Genomic DNA, 25,008 nt, shown 5'->3' with positions numbered 1-25,008 from the left:
GGCACTGGGTGGATATTTACTAGCTCCTATTGTGTCCTTTTTACAGAACCCAGTGCTGGGAGGCAGTTTCTTGACCCACCCTCCTTCCTCAATCATCTCAGCTGGTTCTCTTTGGCTTGGCTCAGAGACTGACCTTGAATGACCTCACTGATCCTGTCCACAGGGACCCCGGATGTTCTTAGAGTCACAGACTGTTAGTGCTGGAAGGTACATTTAATCCAACTTTTCTGTTACGGAGGAGGAAGTGGAGGTTCAGGGATAAGGGGTGAACTGCCTGTGGTCTTTTGGCTAATTAGCTACAGTGTTCTGACTGAACTGTGGTCTCTCCCTCCAGCCCAGTGCTATTTAATCTTCAACAGTGGCTCTCATGTGTGTTCTCACATGAAGCTGGTGGTCAGGCAGATGGACTGAGGTCCCGTCCTGCCAAAATCCAATATTGGAGGTCTTTCTCCACTGTACAGAAAAAAGAGATTAATGAATTCTCTTCAACCTTAAATTATTTTCCATTAATTCTTAAACCACCATCACCTGCTACCAACTGTCTACTAGCCAATGCTGGCAGACAACGGAACAAAGATTAGCCACAAATGAATATGAACAAGAACAACCAAAGCCTTGGAAACCAAGTATCATTTTTTGTTAAATGGCTTTTTAAAAAACAGACTGTTAAGACCATGAGTTTTCTATTGCATTCATACAATAAAATCGTGCATTCTGGAGACACTGTTTTAAATTCAAATGCTAGACTATAACATTATTTCATGGTTTTTCCCAAAGAGCACTATGAGCTCCAGGGACTGTCCTGGGAACATCCTGCATTTCCCTTGATGTGATTTTGGGTCATCTCCAGTGAGTGATCCTTTCCTTTCAGATAGGGGTCCAAGGAACTGAGTTTTTTTTTTTTTTTTTTTTTTTAATTCTAAATGGCCTGGGGTTGTCATGGATCCTAAACTTTGTATTCCCATCTTAAAGGCCTTTTTACCAAGAGCGGGCTGCTTCTGGGGTTGGTGCCTGCCGCCCCTTTCCCAGTCCACGCGGGCGCCCCCTGCTGCCCGCCCTGCACTCTCAAACTCGCGTAACTAGGAGTAGGGTACCAAAGGCTGCAGACCGAGGCACAGCCACGCGGGGTTTACAATCTCAAAGAGAACCATCTAAACGCTTTCGGATGGACAGCTAGGCAAATCCCGAGCAGTCCTTTCTGGGGCCCGATCTGGTATTTTCATCCAACCCCCGGCATATATCCCAGCAAACACAGATAAGAATATGCCTTCCAAACGATATCAAACGAATCCCGTGAGGTTTCTGGAAGGAGAGGACCAGTCAGTGATTCTGCAGAATCCTTTGTCCCTCCCCGGGACCCGGGACCGGGGAGCGGGGACCTCTGCCTTGCCGCCCCACAGTAACAATCTATGTGGATGTGGAGGGTGGCGGCGCGTTCTCGGGCTCATCTCACGCTTTCCCCAATTAGGATTTACTGCCTGACGTCACGTCTGCCGGAGATTGGCTGTTCAGATCTGACACTCGGTTCCACGGCGAGAGCAACTTTTTAAAGACTTTGCAGCCCGGGTTGCCTCCGAGCGTCCCGCGCGCTCACGCCCGTGCTCGCCCGCTCTGCCCCGGGCCCGGGCGCGGCGCCCCCTGCACCCGCGGCTGCGCGAGCGGACCCTCACCTTGCGGAGTCGGCTCCCCTCGCCCCTCCCCTGCCTTCCCGGGCTCGGCTCCCCACCCCACCCCCACGCCCGCCCCCTCCTCCCCGCCGCTTTCGGCTGGGGTCTGGGGCCGTTCGGCCGCCCGCAGAACTTCCTCTCCTGCAGCCGAGTTCTCCTCGTCCCGCCTCCCGGGCTCTCGGGCAGCCGGAGCGCGCGCGGGCGGCCGCACCGGGCGAGCCGCACGGCCGGGGGCGGGCGCCGGGGGCGCCGGCTCGGGCCCGCGATGGCGGGGCCCTGGCTCAGGTGGGGGCTGCTGCTCTGGGCAGGGCTGCTCGCGTCGTCGGCGCACGGCCGGGTGCGGAGGATCACGTACGTGGTGCGCCCGGGCCCCGGCCTGGCGGCGGGCGCCTTGCCCCTGGGCGGGCCTCCGCGCCCGCGGACCTTCAACGTCGCGCTCGACGCCAGGTACAGCCGCGGCTCGGCGGGCGCCGGGGCTCCCAGCCGCGCCTCTCCGGGGGCCCCCTCGGAGCGGACGCGCCGCACGAGCCAGCCAGGCGGCGCGGCCATGCAGGGGCTCCGGCCGCCTCCGCCGCCCGAGCCGGCGCGGCCCGGGGCCCCCGGCGGGCAGCTCCACCCCAAGCCCGGCGCTCACCCGGCGGCCGCCCCGTTCGCCAAACAAGGCAGGCAAGTCGTGCGCTCCAAAGTGCCGCCGGAGAGCCAGAGCGGCGGGGGCTCGAGGCTGCAGGTTCAGCAGAAGCAGCAGCTGCAGGGGTAAGCCCACACCCTCCCTCCGCGCGCGCGCCGCCCGCGCCGGGACCCGCGGGGTCAGGGTCCCTCGGCGCCCGGCCGCGGGCGTCGTGCGCGGTGGGGCTGCCTTCTCCTCCCCCCGCCCGCCCGCCCGCCCGCGCCGCAGGCCGAGGCGAATGCGGGGAGCCCGGAGACTTTGAGGAGAAACTCCGAGTGCATTGTTTCTCAGCTGCGGGGAAACACAAAAGGCATTTCTGCCTGGGGCGTAACCTCCTGTGCGCGAACCCAACTACTCCTAGAAGACGGGCGTATACATGAAGTCACTACTGCTCACTCCCTTAGCATCAATTAAACTGCTCTTTGCAACTCAGTTTTAACTTTTTTTTCTAGCTAGAGAAGAAAAAAAAAAAGTGGTGGAAGGGCCGGCTGTGAAGATACAGCTCCTGTTCTGCGGCCCAAAACTTTTCAGCATCCTAGATTGTGGGCTTGGGCTTCCGTGCACCTGTGGGGTCGCCTTTCCCCAGGGCAGGGTGTCTGTGCATTGACAGAATTTTCGGTTGGAAAGTTTCTGTTACTGGGCGCTCATAAACATCCTTCCTGCCCCTCTCCCCATTTAATCACAGGTTGGGGGTGTGGGGGATAACTTGTTTTGCCTATCTGGTTCTTTTCTTCAGGGGTATTTTCCAGGCATTGTGATCTCCCCTGTGTTTGGACACTTCTCCCTAAAACTCAGATTCGGTTTAAGTTGTGGGTCAGATAATATACAAAATACACTTGGCTCTACTTTGGGGGTTAAGAAATTCATTTATGTGGACGCTGTTCTCCCTTCCTGTGTAATTCTATGTTATGCAGGCTTTTTGGTTCTCCCACCTTACCCTGATACACGGTCTTTACTCTTCTATCCGGGCAGCTTTGGCTTGGGCATGCTGCGAATGGCTTAGGACTCTGCAAGCCAGGGGAGTGTGGACACAGGAGGCTGAGCTTGCAGGGACCCATATGAGCTTGGGTTTTCTGGAAGAGTACACTGCTACTGTGGACTCAGGGGTCTTGCTTTGTTTCAGGGTCAATGTCTGTGGAGGGCAGTGCTGCCATGGCTGGAGTAAGGCCCCTGGCTCCCAGAGGTGCACCAAACGTAAGTTTCCATGCTGGCTGTGGCTGGCACAGTGGGCAAAGGGGGGCTGTCCACATGGGGAGGGAGGCTCCCCCAGGGGTCACACGAAGGGGCTCATGCTGCCCTCGAGACGTTATGTATGCAAGACATTATCTGCAGCCTTCATTACCACTCATGAGTCACAGTAATGATAGTGTATCAGTGCCAGTGGCAATGTATTGTAGAGAACTCTGCCGTGCATCCAGGGTTCCCCTGCACCCACCCGCCTCAGTATTAATCACTGTCACACCTATGGATCAGGAGCTAGGAAAAAATTTCCATTGGAGAATGTGCTATTTGCCAAACCAGTACAGTGAACTCAAGCTTGGATATTGACAGATGAAAAACATTTTTCGGTTGATGGCCAGAGGGGGATGGGAGATAGGTGGCCTTGTTCTGAAATAAAACATTAGCAGTTTCTAAAGCTTTCTGAAAGCAGCAACAAGAATCCTCCCATCTTTGAGGCCTGATTGTTTTCCAGGAGGCAGTGTCTTCACAGTTCTTCAGAACTGACAGGTGTGGTCTCCTTCAGTGCCCCTTCAATTAATACACATCTTTTTTTTTTTTTAATTTTTTAAATGTTTGTTTATTTTTGAGAGAGAGAGTGCGAGTGGGGGAGGGGGTAGAGAGGGAGGGAGACACAGAATTGGAAGCAGGTTCCAGAATTCGAGCTGTCAACACAGAGCCAGCCGGATGCAGGGCTCAGGGCTTGAACTCACGAACCATGAGATCATGACCTGAGCTGAAGTGGGAGGGACATTTAACCGACTGAGACACCCAGGCGCCCCCACCAATTAATACACATCTTAGCAATGTTTTAGAAACACCCATTATTGGTACATGCAGATTTGAGAACACCAGAACACATTTCCCCGATGCGCTGTAAAGTTGAGGACTCAGTTAAAATGTATTTCGAGGCTCCTCTGGATGAGTTGCCTCATTCTGTTGCTAACTGGAAATTTAAAAAAAAATCTTCCACTCAGAAAGAGTATATCCTTCTTAGGTTTCTCTGCATGGAGCTTGAGCCATAAACATTGCGGATTGGAATCATCCCCAATTTTAGCTGCTTCTTGGTATTCGGCATCATAAGTCAAGTTTAGCAATTTGTTTTGTGTACAGTTTGGATATTAAAATCCTGATTTACTCTTGTAAATAATTTATATTAAAAATAGGGGGCGCCTGGGTGGCGCAGTCGGTTAAGCGTCCGACATCAGCCAGGTCACGATCTCACGGTCCGTGAGTTCGAGCCCCGCGTCAGGCTCTGGGCTGATGGCTCGGAGCCTGGAGCCTGTTTCCGATTCTGTGTCTCCCTCTCTCTCTGGCCCTCCCCTGTTCATGCTCTGTCTCTCTCTGTCCCAAAAATAAATAAAAAACGTTGAAAAAAAAATAAAAAAAAAATAAAGTCAGTTTGGATTTTAAAATATTGGAAAAAATTTCTAGTATTGTCATTCCAGTGACCTGCTTATTAAAAAAATACCTTTACTCCTTGAAAGAAACAGGAGGACTCTGGCATGGTGGCTTGGATTTTCTGGAAAGGAATGTCTGGATAGGTTATGATTCGATTGTGATCAAGGAGTAATGGCAGGTAGGAACTGACTGTCCGCCTCTTGATTACTGAACGCAAACTACTGGCTCAGAAATGCTCAGGGTTGTAGGCATTCAGGCTGTCATAATTTTTCACTTCTTAGATTACACTTGACAATAGTGTGTCAGCGTTTTCCTGAATTTATGATGACTCAGGTCAGATTATACACCCTTTCCTCCCTTCGGTACCTCCTTCCGCTCAAAACCTGGTATGATACGGTTTGCCTATAACCCATCCATGACAGCACTGTTATAGTGGGATGTTGCTGTGTAAAGATTAAAAATACAGGGCAGGATTTTATAGACAGTGGGTGGGTGCTCCGCCTTGATGCCTGTTAAAGAGCATGCACCAAGATTGGAAGATGTTTAGTTGGCAAATGATGCAATATGGTGCCTTTTCTGGAAAGGTTGTCTGAGGATTTGGGGATCCAGAGATGTTCTGGAATATGCAAAGGTGCTCAAGCAGGAAATCTTGAGGAACCACTTCATGAACTTCCTGCTTGTCCAGGCAAGTGAGGCAAGAATATGTTTGTGCCTAGGTTTGACCGGGTTTGCCCTTTGGTCACCCAGAAAGAGAGAAGTTACAGAAGGCTCTGGGTCAGAGCAGTGACTGCAGGGTCCCAGAGGAGGTTGCTACATTGATTTAGTCTCACAATACGCATAACAAAATACCTCTGGCTTTTGGTTCCAGTTCTCTTTCCAGTTCCTAGAGGAACAGCACCGGGAGTCTAAGCAAGGCAGCATCACTTTCTTTTTTGATGATGGTTCAGCATTCGAAAAACTGGCCTTCCTAAACTGCCTGATCTGACAAATGAATTCAGGCCCAAGTGCTGGAAACTTAATGACTCCTTTCAGGAATAATTTTAAAAGTGATGCTGGGGTGGGCCAGTGTCCAGCCCAAAGTCATGTATGCATTAGGTGGATATGTTCCAATGGGAGACTTGTTTTGTGTATGTGGGAGAGCCAGAGAGATGAAGGAGCCTTCCTCATTCAGATGGGATGACTAGAGTTACCGTTGTGCTGTGAAATTTGTGTCCATGGCTGAGCAGTGGGCTACTGGAAAAGCCCCTGGCCCTGAGTTCAAATCCTGAAGCCTTGACTAGATGTGGGGCCTTGAGGGATTCACTTGACCTCTCTGACCCTATATTTTCCGATCCAGAAATGAATGTGCTAAACCCTTGCCCACTTTGTCAGATTATTTCAGGTGTCAAGGTGAAAAAGAATGGGTGTAAAAGCCTTGATAAAACCAGAGAGATTCTTAGTTTATTATTGGATTAAGTCAAGTAAATTTTGTCTCATTTATCTGTTACTTGGTTTTCTTTTTTTCCTATGTGTTTCCCCAGCTTCTGTTGTCAGTCTCCTTTTTAAATAACGTAATTTGGATCCCCTTTAAAAAAATTTTTTTTTGACATTTATTCATTTTTGAGAGGCAGAGAGACAGAGCACAAGTGGGGGAGGGACAGAGAGAGAGGGAGACACAGAATCTGAAGCAGGCTCCAGGCTCTGAGGTGTCATCACAGAGCTCGACTCGGGGCTCTAACTCATGAGCCGCGAGGTCATGACCTGAGCCAAAGTTGGACACTTAACTGACTGAGCCACCCAGGTGCCCCTGGATCCCTTTTTACATTATAGCTTTAAAGTAGTTTAGGGTTGGGGAGAGGGAGAATGGGGAGATGTTGATCAAGGGGTACAAAGTGTCAGTCACACAAGATTAGTAAGTTCTGGGGATCTAATGTACAGCAAGGTGACTGTAGCTAAGAGTACTGTGTTGTCTACTTGAAATTTGCTCCGAGAGTAGATCTTAAAGTGTTCTTACTCCCTATACAGTGTCAACTATGTGAAGTGATAGCTATATTAATTAGCTTGATTGTGGTGATTATTTCACAATGCATGTGTATATCAAAACATCCTCATATATCATAAGTATGTACAATTTTTGTCAGTTCTTCAATAAAGATGAGAGTGGACAGAGAATGCATGAAGAAGCCAGTCACTCTCATGCTGTCCTGCCTTTGATTACCAAGAAAAAAGAAAGTAGTTTGCGTTGTTCTTATTTATTTATTTATTTATTTATTTATTTATTTATTTATTTATTATTTTAAAAAAGTTTGTTTTGAGAGAGAGAGTGCACAGGGGAGAGGCAGAGAGAGAGAGAGAATTCTTATTTATTTATTTATTTATTTATTTATTATTTTAAAAAAGTTTATTTGTTTTGAGAGAGAGAGAGAGTGCACAGGGGAGAGGCAGAGAGAGAAAGAGAATCCCAAGCAGGCTCTGCATTGTCAGCATAGAGCCAGATGTGGGGCTTGAACCCACAAACTATGAGATCATGACCTGAGCTGAAATCAGAAGTCAGTCAGGTGCTTAACTGAATGAGCCACCCAGGTGCCCCCTGAATGATTTATTTTAATAGAACTTTGAAATATACTAAGTATTAGATTATTTGTGTGCCTCTAGTTCTGTTAGGATAAAACGTGCTATGTAGAAGTAAAAATACTCCTTCAAGGTATATATAAATGGAAAAATTGCTGACACCCATTTTGTGACTGTACTTCAGTAAATACTAGTGAACTCTGGATTGCAAAAAAAATTGATTTGTAGTCTTTTTCCTCTCTACTTATTTGCTGAGATTGAACAATTGCTCTTGAGTATGCTTTATTTTACTTAACGAACACAAATACCAATGGTATATCTATATGAAGTTCTCCCTTAAGGTAGTAGTCATAAAATGCAAATGTACATTTAAATGTACCACCCAGATTGTCTCCTAATTGTCATTATATTTTGAGGATAATCGATAGGGTTTAGCTGAAGAATTTCAATTTATATAGATCATGTCCAGTTGTTACCAAAAATATTTCTGCATAAGAGATCAGTTTTGTTTATTGTGTTGCATTCGCTTAATCCAGTGAAGAAAATAAGATGCCCTTCCAGCCAGACTCCGTTGTTTTTAGTTGATTGACATTTAGCTTAAATGGGGCACAGGCAAATGCTTCTGAAGACTGGAGATTTTGTGAGCCTTCTGTTGCATATCATATACACAACAGGCATGCCTTTGTTGGGGCAAGGAACGCGTATGTGCACCCGCAAAGGTGGCCTTGGGGGGCTCTAGTCTAGAGATGCCCAGTTGTGTGTTAATGCTGCTTTGCTAGACAGCCTGTGTGTGTGCATCTCTAGAAGTTGAAAGCGTAGCACGGGATAGGTCACTTTAGTTCTTAACACTGAGTGACCGTTGATAGCGAGTGTCTGTTTTGTGCTAAGGAGATGGCACCACATTTGTTCTCTTTCCAAAGAGTTTGCATTTATAGGAGAGCTGTGCAGCCTAGAAACCTTGTCTTGTGCTTCGGGCATTCAGTGCCTCCTGTGTTCTGTTTTTGCCTCTTTTCACTTTCACATTTTCTTCCTCTGTCCAAACAGAACCTACCTCTTCTTGGTTCTTGCAGTCTTTTTGTCCCCTGCTCAGGGGAAGTGCGGGCTACAGAAAGACCCAGTCCGTGGGCTCCGCTTTAAAGAGGAGACTGGACTGGGAGCAGAGGACCTAAAGGAGTCTGGGCAAGATGCGGGCAAGGCCAGGTTGGCAGAATGAGGAGGACGGAAGAGGAAAGAGGGCAGGTTGGAGTCGGGTGCTGGTGCCTGGCACACCGAAGCCCCTCCGTAAATGCATGGATGGTTCTTTCATTTCTTTAACGGATATCTGTTTAGCTTTAACATGTGCCAGGTTCTATGAATAGAGGAGAGACGCAGCCAGCTGTAGGGAGTACAGGGTCTGTTTTTACTCACTTAACTCATGGCACATCAAATGACTTGTTCTCTCCTTAGCAAGAAACAGAAAAATCGATATTCCATTGCTTTTCCATTGGCATTCAGCCCACACTGCTTTGGAAAAAACCCGACAAAACCAAACCTAGAAGTGTTCCTTAATGATAGGCAGAGGAGACAGCTCTGTGTACCCTTGGTGTTCAGAGATGCGGTAGATGGCATTGTCCAGGAGGGAATAATGTGGCCGGAGTTCAGATGGCCAAGAGGGCTTTTCAGGCTGTCTCTCGTCCCTTTTGGCTCCGTGTGGCCCTAGCCAAGCTTGGGAGTTGGGCCCAGAATGATTACACATTTTTCGTATGCCTGCTATGGCCATTGACAGCTGCTTTGCCAATAGATCCGCAGTGAGGTTTACCATGGCAGCTGCTGGGAGCACGGGTGGGAGGGCCGGCTGGAAAATCTCGTCATGTGGCACAGACAGCCCCGCGAAAAGGGAGAGGGACCCAGAGGTCGAGTTCACACTGGGTCAAATATGTGTTCTCAACACTAGTTAAAACAAACATTTAGGAACCATAAATTCTGTGTTGCGATAGTACTTAAACCTTCATCATGAAGCCCTCCTCCAGCCCGTGGGCTGGCCCAAACACACCGCCTGCTCCTGCCTGGCCTGCTTTAGTGGAGTGTTTCTCTGCCCAGTGAACCCTTGGCCCTTAGGAAGCCTGACTTGTTGAAAGGACCTTTGGCAGTGTCGGGAGTTTGCTGTTGCTGACCCTGTTATTTGTTGTCTTGGATATTCCAAACATACTCAAACATGTTTGGGGAGCTCGAATTGAATTTTCCTGAAATGCAGATTTTGTTTCCAAGGCCTTCCTAGCAATGAACAGAATGACTTGGAGTGCTGGGGCTGTGTCCTCACTTTTAATACTGACCAGGATCGGAGCGCACGCTGAGGAGCCACTGAGGGGGTGAAGGCCACAGCGCGGTGCTTTCTAGTGGGCGGGGAGCTTTGTAGTGGGCCGGGAGCTTTCTAGTGGGCCGGGAGCTTATTCCTGATCTTCGCACCATGTGGGCTGGGGAGACAGGCATGGTTTATTACCACCTTTACAGGCAGGGGGCACTGCCCCTGCTTGGATCCCACCCCAGATCTTGTGGCTTTTTTTTTTTTTTTTTTCTTAAAGTGTTATTTTATATTTGAGAGAGCAAGCGAGCGTGTGTGATCAGGGGAGGAGCAGACAGAGAGAGAGGGAGACACAGAATCTGAAGCAGACTCCAGGCTCTGTCTGAGCTGTCAGCATGGAGCCTGACCCAGGGCTCGAACTCATGAACCGCAGGCTCATGACTTGAGCTGAAGTCGGATGCTTAACCGACTGAGCCACCCGGATGCCCCTTGTGGGCTCTGGATTCCTTGTTCTTTCTACCGCCCTAGGCTGCCTGGACATCCCGTGCTGCAGCCCCTCCTGACAGCTGGGTTAGCGATTGGCTCTTACAGCCTGAATTCACTTTGTGAGTTCTCCAGCTGTGTTAGTTTGCTAGGGCAGGCCGTAACAAAGTACCACAGACTGGTGGCTTAGAACAACAGAACATTATGGTGTCAGAGTTCTGGAGACCGGAAGTCCAAAATCAAGGCATGGACGGCATTGGTTCGTTCTTCAGGGGCTGTGTGGGAAGGGTCTGTTCCAAGTTTCTCTCCTTGGCTTGAAGGCCTCCTTCTCCCTTTGCCCCTTCACATCATCTTCCTTCTGTGTCTGTCTTTGTGTCAAGTGTCCTCTTTTTATTAGGACACCAGGATCCCCTAATGACCTCATTTTAACCGGATTCCCTCTGTGATGACTCTGAGTCCAAATAGGGTGCAAGTAAGGTCACATGCTAAGATACTGGGGTTCTGGACTCCACATTTTTTTTAGGGGGTGGGAGGCTACAGTCAACTCATAAAGTAAGCCTAAAGATGCTGTGCACATGGGCTTGAGAGGTGGGCTACTCAAGGGTTGGGTCACCCCTGGGGACTCTGGGCATCCCTCGTAAGGACCCACAGATGGAAGCATGGGTAGGCGGAAGCTGACTTGGGTCCCTCCCGTACAGTCTGGGACTGTGGGTCTATTTTGGCTTCTTCCTTAACTCAGGCACCCTGGCTGCTCCAGGGAGTGGGAGAGCTAGGGAATTGGCCCCTTGTGATTTTGGTTATGGCTGTGGCCATTTTTACTTGGTCTGTTTAAAAAGATTCTAGAGTGGTAGTTCCCAAGTGTGAATGTGCAGCTGATCCCAGGAGGAATTTGTGAAACTTTTTTTTATTGAATCAGTATCTCTTGGGTTCTTAACAAGTGCCCCAGGTGATGCTGATGAAGGTGGGCCACATTTTGAGAAACGGTGACCCAGAAAGAACCCTCTCCTGGGCATGATTTATGACTGTGTGGGACCTTAAAGACCAAGCCCAACACGGAACAATTTAGAAACTTATCAAGGCAAGAGCCCTCTGGATATTGGTTTAGCTCAATTTTTTTTTTTTTTTAACATTTTTATTTATTTTTGAGACAGAGAGAGAGCATGAACGGGGGAGGGGCAGAGAGAGAGGGAGACACAGAATCGGAAGCAGGCTCCAGGCTCTGAGCCATCAGCCCAGAGCCCGACGCGGGGCTCGAACTCATGGACCGTGAGATCGTGACCTGAGCTGAAGTCGGACGCTCAACCGACTGAGCCACCCAGGCGCCCCTCAATTTTTTTTTTAATGTTTTATTTTTGAGAGAGAGAGCGAGCATGAGTGGTGGGGGGGAGGGGCAGAGAGAGAGGGAGACGGAGAAGCAGGCTCCAGGCTCTGAGGTGTCAGCACAGGGCCCGACGCGGGGCTTGAACTCACAACCCGTGAGATCGTGACCTGAGCTGAAGTCGGAGGCTTAAATGACTGAGCCACACAGGTGCCCCAGTTTAGCTCAATTTTGAATAGTGCATACAAAAATTGCTGCCTATAGGGTTATTCCATCCAGTTTTTCTTCAGTTGGTTGAATGATAAATATACATTGTTATAAGAGTCAGAAATATGTAAAATTATGAATGATATGTAGGTGTGCTTAAATGAAGTGTTTTTAAAAAAGGCTTAAAAACTTTCAAACACACTGGATGTTTTTTCCCACTAAATATTCTATTTTAAAAAAAAATTTTTTTTTTCAACGTTTATTTATTTTTGGGACAGAGAGAGACAGAGCATGAACGGGGGAGGGGCAGAGAGAGAGGGAGACACAGAATCGGAAACAGGCTCCAGGCTCCAGGCTCCAAGCCATCAGCCCAGAGCCTGACGTGGGGCTCGAACTCACGGACCGTGAGATCGTGACCTGGCTGAAGTCGGACGCTTAGCCGACTGCGCCACCCAGGCGCCCCTAAATATTCTATTTTTAATGATAAAATATTTTAAATACACAAAAACCTAGAATAATAATATATCCAACAGCTACTCATCAGGGTCATGTTTTTAAAAACTCCCTGAAGTGGCCATTGAGTGCAACGATTACAGATAAGGGAGGGACTGTGGTCTTATCTTGTGCTAAATGTGTGTTTTACTAATGATGTTTCTTGTCTTGTTAGTGGAGAGAAAATAATCCATAATTTGCTAGTGTGGCACAAATTAGTTGCTTTGGTACTTGTGGAAAAACACATCAGAGGTGAATGTATTTGTACATGCTCATGTCTACCTATTAATTTGCCTTGCTTATCAAGGATATTGAGTGTTTCATGTAGGCAAAGTGCATTGGATATGCAGAATCTATGTACCTAAGACAATGCGGTTTCAAGAAGGAAATGCTACCTGTTACCCGTCGCCCTACTCCCCTCCCCAGCCTACCTGCCTTTTTTGCCTTCCTCCTTTTTCTCCCCTGACTGGGTCTATATTTTGCTTGTTCTGAACAAGAAGGCAGTGTAGGTCAGTAGTTAGAAGTTCAGTCTTTGGAGTTAGGATACAGGGCTCCTGTCTGGATGGTAACACCTCCTCATGGTGACACCATGGGGGGGTGGGGTGGGGAGAAGTCTGGGTGTTCACAGCATTCATGGCACAGGTATGATAACGGAACCATCATTCAGAGGCTTGTTGGGGGCCACATGAAGTAATATGTGAATAGCGCATGCAGAGCAGGACTCCTGCCCAGCCATATTCACGTTCTCAGGGGCTCTCATTCTGCTTCTGCCCACCCCCTCCTGGGTGTCCCAGCCTTTCATACACTTCTGTGTGTGCTTCTCAGGTTCCCTGGTGAAAACCATGGCTCCCTCTTCCCCTCTCCCAGAGCACTGTCATTTCACTCTTTCTTGGCTCTGGGTATGAGTGGACCCGATGGGAGAGGTGTCTGTCTCCCTGTCAGCGTGGAGCAGGATTTTCTTTGTGTCCTCTCTTCCTCTCTCTCTCTCTCTCTCTCTTTTTTTTTTTTTTTAAAGTTTATTCATTTATTTTGAAAGAGACAGTGACAGCACCAATGAGGGAGGGGCAGAGAGAGGGAGAGAGAGAGAGGATTCCAAGCAGGTTCCACATTGGCAGCACAGAGCCCAACGTGGGGCTCGAACTCAGAAAACTGAGATCATGGCCTGAGCCAAAACCAAGAATTGGACGCTCAACTGACGGAGCCACCCAGGAGGAACCCAATACAGCCACAGTGCAAATGCTGCCTGAATTGAATAGAGTTGAATTGCACTAGCATCTCTGATGTTGTGTTGCAAATACTGTCCTCTAAATACTATATAGAGAATTCTGTCTTCTTTGTTTACTCGTACTTTTTGGCACTAATTTCCATTTGGTTCTCTTTCCCCTTGTGCTTATCCTTGCCCAACAGGCACTGCTTATTATGACAGCCTTTCAAGGGCACACCACCTTATTCTGTTTCTGCCAGCTCTCTTTCTGAAGGCCGCCCTGGCATGGCCCAAACTTTAAGACAACTTTTCCTTTCTCCCTGCCAATTTTAGAATCTTTCTGCTCAACATCATCTGATAGAGATTTGGGCCCAAGTAAAATGAATGTTGTATGATTTTCCCTGTAATTTTAGATCCCTGAATACTGCTCTTGGCCAGCTACTCTATTCCCTGTGGCTTTTTCACTGCACCACATTTGAGTAATATTGTTGGCACGGGTGTAAGTAAACAGTTTGCGAAATGTCGTGTTTTGTAAATTAGGAGATGGATGGGCTGGGTTTGGAATACATGCTGTTGGTTCTGCTGGACCAGAAGAGAGATGAGTGTGGTGGATGGATAGGAAGATGAATTTGCAGAAAGTGTTGCTGATCCAGAGCTGATGTGGTCCACTTTGCTGAGCTGATAGAATCAGTTATTCACAGGTGAGAACTACCTGGAAGGATGTATTTTGGTGATGAATGAAGAGAAATTCCTCACAGAGGAGATAGTTCCTCAGAGGTGAGGACAGCTAGCACAGAGACCCTAGGGGACAGATCTGGCCTGGTACAGGGACCGAGGAGTGAGTGAGGGCCAGAATGATAGGCCATCAGGGGGCTACAGCTCTATCCCAGTCAGGTATCGTAGGCTGTGTAAGGCCACAGATAACACAGGGGACTTATAAATGCAAGTGGATTTTATTGTTAAGTAATGAAACACAAGACAGATTTGTTTTTTGCAGGCCTTCTTTGAAGGCATGGACAAAGAATGGTTTCGATTGAAAATTCAGTCACCTTTATTGCTGTTTTTTTTTTTTTTTTTATTGATGAGAAAAACTGCACATACAACAATGAAGTATCCAAGGCCAGGTACACAAATGATCATTGTAGCCTGTCCGCCTGCACTGTGCCCAGATTGCCAGACCAGCCCTGTGTTCTGGTAGACAAAGGTGACAGACGCTTTCCCCAGAGCCACAGGCCGAGACTTAGGATGAAAGCTTGAGGGTTAAAAAAAGAAAAGCCTCTGGTTGCTGCTGTGTTAAGAGGCAGATTAGTGGGGACCCTCATATGGTTCTAAATAAAAAATAAAATGTTAAATCCTTTAAAAATGAAAGCTAAGAATCCCTCTCTGGTCACCATGGAAAATTCCAGAGAGCAGTTAGGAAATGTTAAATTCAGAGCATAAAACTTTTGGAATACACCTGAATGCTGTTCTGAGGTTTTGTTCAACTCCGCCCCCTGCCGCCCTATCTAATTTCACAGATTGTGGGGTGAGCCTGAGGTAGGCACAAAGGCCACATCTTCTGGGCCTTTTGGGCAGTCACTCAGTGACTCTGTGCGATTTTGTTCCCGTTTATAAACAAGGTTAATAGCACTCATTGGCTACACCTCCCATTTTGTGGTAAATATCCAATAAAATGAGGTTCATGACGATGCTTCTCAAAAGAGCTATAAAAACACGTGTTGATTTATTAATAAGGTTTTGTGAAATGTTTTCAGCGGGCGAATTTCCTTCTGTAATGTGTTGGTATATTTCTTGTCTTGAAAAGTAGAATGCTTAATGTATTCCGGTGGGTTTTGATGATTACAGGTCTGTGTCTCAGGTCTTTATATGGCTGGTGCCATTATGCCGATGGTTTATGGTCTCTGGGGGAATGGGCTGCAAGTTGGTTTGAAAGTAAACAAAAATACCTAAATCCTCACTTTAATCCCTGTCCCCTCCCCCCCACAGGTGACTTGGTTTATCCTTCTAAAAGTAGAGGGTAGGCAAAGACCAGAATCCTTCCAAGAGGGCTATGTTTCTTTTTTAACTGTGATAGTGAAAAGGTTATGTTAAGTTAGTCTGAAATTTCCTAGTAATTAGAGGTGAAATAATATAGACAGTAAGTACATTAAAGGCAGGGACCCTGGTTTTGTTTTACTTTTTATCCATTAGGAAGTTGGCATACACATCAGTTCTCTGTATACAGTAGACCCAGCAGTAAGGTTTCCTGATTAATAAGCATTACAAGTCACATTTGTTTCTGAGGGAAAGACCAGCTGAAATTCATTCAAATCAGTGGCTACTGGGATGATGTTATTAAGCACTTCCTTTTGTATGAGAGAATGTATATTGCAGCACATCTTCCAGTGGAACCATTTTTAATGCTCAGTTTGAGCGTTAGAGGCTCTTTCTTTGGTACAGTTGCCCCATTCTGTCCAACAGTATAGACTGCTTCATAAACCTAGAGGCTCTCAAAGTGTGGTCCCTAAATCAGGGATTGCAGCATCACCTGGGAACTTATTAGAAATGCAGATTCTCAGGCCCTATCCTAGACCTGCTGAATCAGAAACTAGGCATGGGGTCCAGCACTCTCTTTTTTTTTTTTTTTTAAGGTATATTTATTTATTTAGAGACAGAGTGCACAAGTAGGGGAGGAGCAGAGAGAGAGGATGAGACAGTCTCAAGCAGGCTCTGCACTGTCACTGAAGACCCTGATGGGGGGCCTGAAGTCATGAATTATGAGATCATGACCTGAGCCAAAGCCCAACGCTTAACTGACTGAGCCACCCGGGTGCCCCCCCCCCCACCCCCGCCCCAGCATTCTGCGTTTTAATGAACTTTCTAGGCAGTGCTGATGCAGGTATGGTTTGGGAACCATTGCTCTAGCTAAACCCACCCCTCCTCCTTTTCAGTATGCTGCCACACATCACATGTAGAGAGAGGAGGGGTGGAGGGAAATTGGTTCCCTTCAGTTCCAGGCATTAGGGGCTAGAAGCTTGTTTTCTCCTCCTTCCTGAGGGCACGGAGCAGTCCCCTAGGCTCAGATGGGAACGTTGTAATCTGAGCCGTGCATGTTACCACACATTCTGTGTGCACGAGTGCTGAGGAGACCCAGGGAAGCCATTTTGCCATTCAGTGAATGTGAGTTTTGTACCCTTGGGACTTTCTAGTTCTGTCCTGTTCTAATGTGGAAGCCTTCACAAGCTGGAACTCCCAGGGGTCTCCCCGTGGCCCTGGTTTTCACAAGCACCTAGCAACTGATCCACACGGAGGCTTGAGGACGCTGGGTTTAAGGTGGGTATACTGGGACAAAAGATGTGACAGGCCAGGAATGACGAGAAGCGTATTACCCAATTAATAAAAGTAACAGGAGTGAATGTGACATTTTGTTTTGGAGGCAGGTGCCATTACTTGTTTCCAAGGTAGTGCAAAAGTGAAACGAAGAGAGGCTCTTGTCCAGAACATGCCCTCAGCGTTGGCAGGGACAGTGCTTTCTTGTGTGAGGATGAGGAAGTTCAGATGGAGAAGGGATGAGGTGGTGTTGCTTGGCCATTCCTTGGGGTCCTGCTGACTCAATCCTGCACGTTGCTGAAGGAATGCATCAGATGTTTGGAAACAGCCCAGTTAAGAATTTCAGCAATGACCCACACTTTATTAGATGTGTTTTTAGGAAAGGAATTGCCTGTTACAAGACTAGAAACCTTTGTAGAAAGAGCTGAAGAAGGAGTTGCTTTTGTTGTCCTGTGAAATAGGGAATTTTTTCCCCATTACGTATCTTTTTTCTTTCTGCAAAATAAATGAACACAAAGATACTTTACCTGAATATTGAAGAAAAAGTAGGTGTTTAAAAAATACCTATTTCCTTTCCAAGTAGAAAGATTTTTGGGGGAGGGGTGAGGAGTTAGGCTTAGTTAAATCATCTGTTTTTGTGGTAATAGTTCTACCTGCTTAAAAGTAGATATTTTATCTTTTCCCAATGCGAGCAAATTTTTTGCGTGCTACTTTTGATAAAGCACCCAAATGTTTATCCTGTAGACAAAGCCACTATTGGATGCTGCTCTGTGGAGCTCACGGTCCAGTGGAAGGCCAATAGGACTACAGCACTAGGATTGTGGCTGATATGCCTTTGTCTAATTCTCTCCCATTGAGTCAGGGCAGAACCCGTAACTTCTAGTGAACAGAATATGGTGAAAGTGTTGGGATGTCACCTCCTTGGTTATGTTACATTGTATAAGACTCCCTCTTAGCCGACTGGAGTGAGACATCTTGCTGGCTTGGAAAAAGCAACTGCCCATTGTATTTGTGGCTTGCCTGTGGACCGAGCCACGTGGCAGGAAACTGTGGGCAGTCTGTCACTGGTAGGCAGGATGAAGCTGGAGCCCTCAGTCCTACAGCCACAAGGAAATGAATTCCACCAACAGCCTGAATGACTTTGGAAGTAGAGTCTTACTGAGCTGAGCCCCAGATGAAACTGCAGCCCGGTGGATCCTTGATTGTAGCTGCTTGAGACCCTGAAGCAGAGGACTCATCTATTCTGTGCTCAGACTGTTGACTCATAGAATCTGTGAGGTAATAAATGTATGTTGTTCTTCTTAATTTTTTCTTTTTTTTTTTTTAGAGAGAGAGAAGGTGCATGTGAGCAGGGGAGAGGGGCAAAGGGAGAGAGAGAGAGAGAGAGAGAGAGAGAGAGAGAGAGAGAGAATATGAGAGAGAGAGAGAGAGAGAGAGAGAGAGAGAGAGAGAGAGAGAGAGAGAATCCCAAGCAGGCTCTATGCTGTCAGTACATAGCCCGATGCAGGGCTTGATCCCATGAACTGTGAGCCAAAACAAGAATCGGATGCTCAACCGATTAAGCCACCCAGGCACCCCAAATGTGTGTTGTTCTAATCTCTTGAGATGGTGATGACTTCTTAGACATGAAAAGGAAATCAATACAAGGAAGAATGTGTAGATCCTAGAAGGGTGGCTCAGACCCAAGCCTTATCCATCCATTCTAACAAGCACCTAGTGAAACCATTCTGTGTGCTGGACGCTTTCCGAGCCCCAGAAGTAGGAGATAGGAATAAAACACAGTTGTATCTTCTGGTAGCTCCCTGTCTGGAGCAGTTGGGGTTCAAAGGAGGGACAAGGCTCTCCCTTGGGGAGAAATTAGAGTAGGAATTGTTTGAAATGGATTTTGAGTACAGATACAATTTGGACTTGGGAATCTGGTGGCAAGGCCATTCAGGTAATGGATGGTGCTGACTTCATAGTGTGGTTAGAAAAGGTGTTCTCCAGTTTGGAGGGCTTGGATTTGCTTTAACCATAAAGCTTTACTGAAGATAAAAGAATGATAAGGTACAGTCATGGATTAAAGTGGTAAGCTCTGTGGCCAAAGTAGACAACATCAAATTTTAAGAACAATAAAATTACTGATCATAACGTCTCTGATAATTCTTTCCCTGATAAGAAAGAACGTTCCCTGATAAGAACGTCTTCTTATAATTCAGTTGTATCATTGGATCATAAAACCAGATTGTCAAAGTAGTCCTGAATAATTTTCTTCTAAGGCATTTGTTCTATGGTGATTTTTCCTTTCGAGGAGGATTTGAGGGTAATGGATGTTCTGTTTTTAGCTTTTAGCTGAGGGCACTCAAGGGAGGTCCATCAAAGACCCTCCCCAAGGATGCCATTTACAGCAAGTACTTACCATGTTTCAGGGCAGTGTCAGTGATAGGTGGCTCCATACACAGCCGTGAGTTCCTAAAGATGTCAGTCCAAAGAGGGCTGGTGTACCTTGTGTCCTGTGTACCCGGACAGGCACAAAACTGTCTGCTTCAGTGCTATTACTGTTGATCATCTCATTGTGCTGATATCACAAGTGGTTTTATTGAGTCTTTTTTTGGGAGATTGGAATACATTTCCCTTCCTCCTTCAATCTCTCTTGACATTTCTCATCACTCAGCTTGGTAGTAGAAAGCATGGCTTTGAAGGGCCTTCTGATTTTGTGATCTTGTGGAATCTTCCCTCCTCGTGGGTTTTAGAAGGAGAGGAGACTGGCACATGGCTCAGCTTCACCTGTAGCAGTGGTCCTCACTTGTGGGGCCAGGGAGAGGGAATGGAAGGGACTTCCTCGGTCACGTCAAGTTTTCTGAGCCTTTCGTTTTGTAGGAGGGTGGTAAGGGCCAAGTGAGGAACCGACTTTCCCAGGCTCTGTGGACGTTGATGGCCTGCCTTTACAAAAAGGGCTTTAAAAAATTCTGCCTAGTATTCCTTAGGGTTTCATAATAATGTGTAAGGCACATTTTAAACCTACTTGAAAGAACAGTGCTATGCAAATATTGACAATAATTAGTCCTGTATTTTGGACAGGAGAAATCACTTGAATGTTGTGAAAATAGCACTGATTTAAGTATTGGTGTTAAACCAGTGTTGTGAAAATAGCACTGATTTAAGTTTTGGTGTTAAACACAAAGCTGTTTTCAGCTGGATCTCAGAGTGCCCCTCTTTTTGTACAAGTGGTGTCCCCTGCGGATCTTTGGGTCTTCCAGTCCCAGGTGACACAGGGCCATGCACTGAGGCCTTGAGGTGCTTCACAAGGCTGACACATGATGGCTGCACAGATTACAGATTACTTTGGGTAACCCCCACAACAAGCCAGTGATGAGCTACCATTTAACCTCCATTTTTGCAGATGAGAAAACAGGTTTGGAAGGGTTAGGTTCTTGTGGCAGGTCTCAGACCTAGATGGAGCCCCTCTTCATCTCTGCCTCAGAGAGGCCTTCAGTCTAAAGGCCATGGATGGCGCTTGGCCTAGTTTAGAGACCCTGCCATGCCTAGAGACATTTCTCTGGGAAATGTGCTACGGGTTCTCACTGGGATTATAGGGTTACACGTTCTTCCTTTCTCATGGAGTTGAGCGAGGCTTCCTTCCTTTAAGCAAACATGTATATAGTTGTCCCCAGAAACATGAAGAACTTGCTTAAGAGCTGGCCTTCTTCTTCATGGTTAAATGCCCTGGGGGGAGGCCTTCTTTCTCTCTAGGTTCCAGGCCTCAGTGGGGTGACTGGGGCCCTGTACACGGGTGTGGAGATGTTTGGGGGACACCCTGTGTAACCCTCCAGGGACATTTCTTGTTTCTTTTCTGGAAATCTCAGGGAAGATCTAGGTATTCTCTTTTCCAGCCCTTCGATGCCTGCTTCTGACTGGATTCTTTTCTCCTTCCCACACCTCTAAGCTTCTCTACCCGTCTGTTTCTGAAAGAAATAGCTAATTTGAGACTTTCTGAGGGCATTTTCCACTATTAGTTGCAGGTGCAGAAAGATGCCTTCTTATTTCCTCTGACTAGTACATGGTAGGCACTCAAATATTTTTTGAATTAATTAATGAGTGAATCTTGCCCATCTTACTTTGTTGGGTCAGTTAGGTGAGTCTTGTAAACGTGGAAGATTGAATCATTCATCCATACCTTTGAGGGGATTCCAGACTCTCAGCAGCTGGGGCAGAGGATTAGCTAGGGCTTTTAGGATGATGTTGGGGAGGTGATGGATTGACTGGAGGATAGTGCAGAGGTGGCTAAGGTCAAATAGAGTGGGTGTCTGTAGGATGTGGTAGGAGAGAAGGTGGACCAGAAGTCATTTTAGGCAGGACCCTTTGGCTGTAAGTGAAAGATACACAGACCGGCTATAGGAAAAGCTGTTTACTGCCAGATAACCGGGGGTCCTAAGGTTTATGCTGGCTTCAGTCCTCATTGGACTCAGGGGTTTGAATCATTAAATCAGGACCAAACCAGTGGTACCGGTACATCATTTGCAGGTGCAAAATTAAAATGTGGGAACCATTGTTAAAAAATAGCATTAGGTTGGGGCGCCTGGGTGGCTCAGTCGGTTGAGCGTCCGACTTTGGCTCAGGTCACGATCTCGCGGTCCGTGAGTTCGAGCCCCGCGTCGGGCTCTGGGCTGATGGCTCGGAGCCTGGAGCCTGCTTCCGATTCTGTGTCTCCCTCTCTCTCTGCCCCTCCCCTGTTCATGCTCTGTCTCTCTCTGTCTCAAGGATAAATAAATGTTAAAAAAAAAAAAATAGCATTAGGTTAAGTATTACCTATTAATAGTTTCCAAGCAAGAATAATAATAACGAAGTGTAAGTCCTACATTTGACCATTTTGGGAACTGCTGTGTTGATCCAATAGTTATTATGCCCACCAATATTCTATTCACATGCAATTGACAGAGGTCTGGCCAGTTAACTCACCGTCTCTTCTGTCTATTGGGTTGTATGATCTCATGGTATTCTGTGGGACCAGAGCGCTTCTAGAGCTCACCCTGAATTTTCAAATTTCAACCCACTGATGACTATTTGTATCAGATCATATGTGATTTTAGTTTCATTAACCTTTCTATAAAGTTCTCACGGAGTTCCATTTAAAAATGTCACTTAGAAACAGATCAAGTGAGTTTCCCAAAGCTTAATGCTTTTGGGTTGGAGTCGTATTATCCTTTACTATTTACTTACATGTTTACACAAAGACTGGTATCTGGGTCATTAACCACATTTTCATAGATCTGGATGCTTGAATACCCTTTCTGAGGACTGTTGTGGAAACTGTTACATAACTGGAGGTGTGTGTGGGAGGGATCCACAGGTTACCTGCTCTGATTCATAGCACAGCACTGCAGAATGGCTGTGTGGGTCAAGTTCTGTTTCATTAGTAAATTTTATGACTCAGTTTGCTATTATGATTCTACCTGTCTGTGCAGTATTTTCATCTGGGTGGGAGACAGTTTAAATTAAGCTTTTGGGTGACACATCCAGGTGCATGTAAGAGTTTTCCACAGAGAGCTCAGTCACCCCTGGAACTGTGGAAGGCTTTCAGGCACTGTCCTTTCTGTCAGGAAGCACGGGCCTTTGTTCATTCTTCTCAGTGGACGGCTCATCCCTCACAGATAAACAGTTTATTTTCGGAGATTATAATAGATACTCCCCCTGGCTCAAAGTGGGATTACACAGTTAAGAAAGATAGCTGTAGCAGATTTTTGAAAGTGTGATGACAAGCTTTTGACTTGAGAAGAAGAAAGTGTTTATTTTCTTTTGCTTGAATTTGTTATTCATTCCGCTTTTTATCTCCTGTCACAGAACTTGTGGCTGAAAGTTACAAAACAAAGGTGACCTCATATTAGTTTATCTTTGTTTATAAATACTTGCCTACATCAGTACCTGCAACCACAGAGGATTCAAGCCAGTACGTTTTCTAAATGGACCTTAGGTGTCAGGAATTACATGAACCACATATCCTTTGGTCCATCACACATTATCATTACTTGCAGACAAACCTTTATGACTCTAATGGCTTAACTATTCTTTCTTGACTTGTAGCTGTATAATTTAACTTTTCATTAAAGTGCGCAAAGCAGTCGCACCTGAACTGTGTAAATATTAGGCTGGCTTTTGGTGGGTCTCGAAAATGTTTTAAAATCACACGTAAAAGGGAAATGAGAAAAATAAGGGCTTGGGATCAGAGGATGAACTCATTGGCTTCTTTGACTTTTTATTGTTGCACAACTTCAGGGTTAAGTGACATTGATGCTTGGCTGAGTGACATGGGGTAAGGTTTCAGGGAACTGTTTTCAGTTGTTACAACATGACCGTGTGTGCTCGTCCTCTCCAGTGGGCGTCCTGACAACAGGAATGGGGTGGCTAAGACATATTTGGAAATGATCTAGGAAGTCAGACATCTAATTCAGCTACCTCATCCCTGTTCTAACCCAGGAATCTTCCAGGCACTTCTAGCACAGGCCATTTAGCCTGTAATTGAATCGTAGAGACAGGAAGCTCACTCCTTCCTGACCACCCCTTTTATTTTACAGACCACTTCAAATGTGAAGAATAAAATTGATTTTTGTGGAGCTGAAACATGCTTCCTTATAACTTCCGTTCATTTGCTGGAGTTAGTTTTTTTCCTTGTAGATGACAGAGTCCTCACGTGTATAAATTTTGGAAGAGGTAAGATGGTTGTGTCTTGTTTATGACTCTTAATGCTTTCTCAGTTCATGATATCTCAGTTGATGCTATCAATCTTGATAACATCGTAGAACATCTGCTCAATTTAGCAAGTACTGGTCGAGCGTCAGTCGTTATGTGAAGCTCCATCAGTGCTGGGGTGGAAGACCTTTGTGGGGCACAAAGATAACTTGGTTCCTACCTTTCAAGAGTATGCTACGGTGTGAAATGGATCAGAAAAGCACGTGGTTGGATACAAGAGAGGAACCATGTGTCACTGGGGTCTAAAGGAGAGTGACTGATCTCAAACTGAGTTGTGTTAGAAAAGTTCCAGAGTGGTATCTGGAGGGAATTAAGATAGGCGTAAGTTGGTTTTGGAGGCTGAGTCTGGGAGTAGGTCATTCCAGGCAGAGACCAGTGTGAACAAAAGCCCAGGGGTGGGAACCATAGGTTGTGCCCCAAAGTGGGGGAGGGTTTCTATTTGCTCAGGTTACGGGATGCCTAAGGGAGGCAGGGCTGAAATGGTAGGTTGAGCCAAGAGCCGGGAGAAGCTTGATTCGCCACCTCACTTGTTCGTCCTGCAGCCCCATGATTCCGCTGTGAGGCACAGACCTGGGTTTGAATCTGGGAGTTCAGCCTCAGCTGCTGATCCCCAAACGGGGTCTCTGCCCATTGTAAGGACTGCACAAAATGTAAGTGAAGATTTCACCTTGCCTGGTACACAGCAGAGTCTTGGTAAACAGCAGCTGTTAGGGTTTCTGAATTTGACAGGCTTAGAGAAGCTGGGGGTGGACGCCGTGGGGTGCAGGGCAGAGTTGGGGTGGAGGAAGCCACTTCAGGGGCAGTGCTCCAGGTTAGAAAGAAAGGTGTAAATGAAGCAGAGGGAGCACAGGCATGGATTGAGGGGGAAGAGTCAGATTTCATGTTTTGGGCGGGGAGAGAAGTCTTTTCAGGTTTTTGTGGGGGAAGGAGGTAGGCAGGAAGGCTGCGTTGGTTGTTGGGTGTGCTGCAGTGGAGGATACCTCCAGGTGGAGAGAGTCTGGGCCTGAGGGGTGAGCTGAGCAATGGGGCGAGTCAGTCCAGTCCTGCACAAGAGGATCCAGAACCTAAAAGGGGCTAATTTGAAAGCAGAGAAAGGAATGAATTGAAGGGACACAGTAAAAGGAAAATTGGCGGAGACAGTCTGATAGATGATTCCCGGTGTCTTAAGAGTTCTCAGGGAAAACCCAACACAATTGTCACATTGTTTTTACACACACACACACACACACACACACACACACACACACACACAGTTCAATCCAAACACCATCTATTATTTAGGCCTGTTAGTTTCCTCAGAAAAACCCTTCAGGAAATCCTCTGCTCTCCTAGAGAATGTGTCTATATTTAGAAGACTTTTAGAGAAAGCCTATTGTTAAATTTTCGTTTACTGGCTAATCACTAAGAGACTGTAGAAATGTAAATCACACGGCTATACAGAGTGGGCAGTGGGAAGAAAGCTGCCTTTTTTGTTCTATTGAAGAC

General features: G+C 46.6%; 1 protein-coding gene and 1 long non-coding RNA gene across 10 annotated transcripts in view; both read left to right on the top strand.

The window, feature by feature from the left end:
- The window catches only part of LOC123384559, a 37,312-nt gene extending 35,734 nt beyond the window's left edge, over window positions 1-1,578 (top strand). The window contains exons 5-6 of one of the 4 annotated variants that reach the window (XR_006595836.1): window positions 47-207; window positions 1,469-1,578. This is a non-coding gene — a long non-coding RNA (uncharacterized LOC123384559). Of the gene's footprint in view, window positions 1-46; window positions 851-1,468 lie in introns of those variants that run through there. The other 3 variants (XR_006595838.1, XR_006595837.1, XR_006595835.1) reach the window with 3 other exon arrangements.
- Window positions 1,579-1,835: 257 nt separating this feature from the next.
- Window positions 1,836-25,008, top strand: part of LTBP1 (latent transforming growth factor beta binding protein 1) — a 402,670-nt gene continuing 379,497 nt past the window's right edge. For 3 of the 6 annotated variants that reach the window (XM_023251972.2, XM_023251969.2, XM_023251971.2), the window contains exons 1-2: window positions 1,838-2,420; window positions 3,458-3,528. In XM_023251972.2, the coding sequence (XP_023107740.2) occupies window positions 1,933-2,420; window positions 3,458-3,528 (559 nt within the window). In that variant the 5' untranslated portion in view covers window positions 1,838-1,932. Of the gene's footprint in view, window positions 2,421-3,457; window positions 3,529-25,008 lie in introns of all 6 variants that reach the window. The other 3 variants (XM_023251973.2, XM_023251970.2, XM_023251968.2) reach the window with 2 other exon arrangements.

The sequence above is a fragment of the Felis catus genome, chromosome A3 (genome assembly GCF_018350175.1).
Source record: "Felis catus isolate Fca126 chromosome A3, F.catus_Fca126_mat1.0, whole genome shotgun sequence".
Lineage (NCBI taxonomy): Eukaryota > Metazoa > Chordata > Mammalia > Carnivora > Felidae > Felis > Felis catus.
This window is presented reverse-complemented; position numbering and strand designations above follow the sequence as displayed.